This window comes from Sinocyclocheilus rhinocerous, unplaced genomic scaffold (genome assembly GCF_001515625.1).
Source record: "Sinocyclocheilus rhinocerous isolate Xijiao unplaced genomic scaffold, SAMN03320098_v1.1 scaffold37, whole genome shotgun sequence".
Lineage (NCBI taxonomy): Eukaryota > Metazoa > Chordata > Actinopteri > Cypriniformes > Cyprinidae > Sinocyclocheilus > Sinocyclocheilus rhinocerous.
The window spans coordinates 174207-174893 of NW_015663585.1; the positions used below are offsets into that span (position 1 = coordinate 174207).

At 51.5% G+C, this 687-nt stretch overlaps 1 protein-coding gene across 1 annotated transcript in view; it reads left to right on the forward strand.

Moving 5' to 3' along the window:
* The window catches only part of LOC107728994 (band 4.1-like protein 3), a 31328-nt gene that overhangs the window by 7963 nt on the left and 22678 nt on the right, over window positions 1-687 (forward strand). Inside the window, exons 7-9 of the mRNA XM_016539339.1 lie at window positions 92-244; window positions 329-426; window positions 504-679. Coding sequence (XP_016394825.1) covers window positions 92-244; window positions 329-426; window positions 504-679 — 427 coding nt within the window. The remainder of the gene's footprint in view (window positions 1-91; window positions 245-328; window positions 427-503; window positions 680-687) is intronic.

Here is a 687-nt window from a genome sequence, read left to right on the forward strand (position 1 = left end):
GGCTTCCACTCATTCATTTAGAAACCACGCGTTTGTTTGTGCATGACTGTGTGATGATGATTGGCATCTCTCTAATCCAATGGTTGGACAGGATTCAGAGGGGGTGGAGATCATGTTGGGCGTGTGTTCCTCCGGGCTCCTCATCTACCGCGACAGACTTCGCATCAACCGCTTCGCCTGGCCCAAAGTCCTCAAGATCTCCTACAAACGCAATAACTTCTACGTCAAGATCCGTCCAGGCGAGGTGAGAACACCATCACGCCTTCTCCAGGTGACTTTCACAGTTTTGGTGAAGTTTGCTGACAAGAGAACGTTTGTTTGCCTCTAGTTTGAGCAGTTTGAAAGCACGATAGGCTTTAAACTACCCAACCACAGAGCGGCCAAGAGGCTGTGGAAGGTTTGTGTGGAGCATCACACGTTCTTCAGGTCTGTAGAGGTTCCTGTGCTTCTGTATGTTTGCTGTGTTCTGTGCTCAGTGGTAATCATGGTTTGCATCTCGACAGGTTGGTTTCTCCAGAGACTCCGCCTAAGAAGTTCCTCACACTGGGTTCTAAGTTCCGCTACAGCGGCAGAACTCAGGCTCAGACCCGACGGGCCAGTTCCCAGATCGTCCGTCCGGCGCCGTACTTCGAGCGTTCGACCAGCAAGCGCTACACGATGTCACGGAGTCTGGATGGAGGTTTGTTT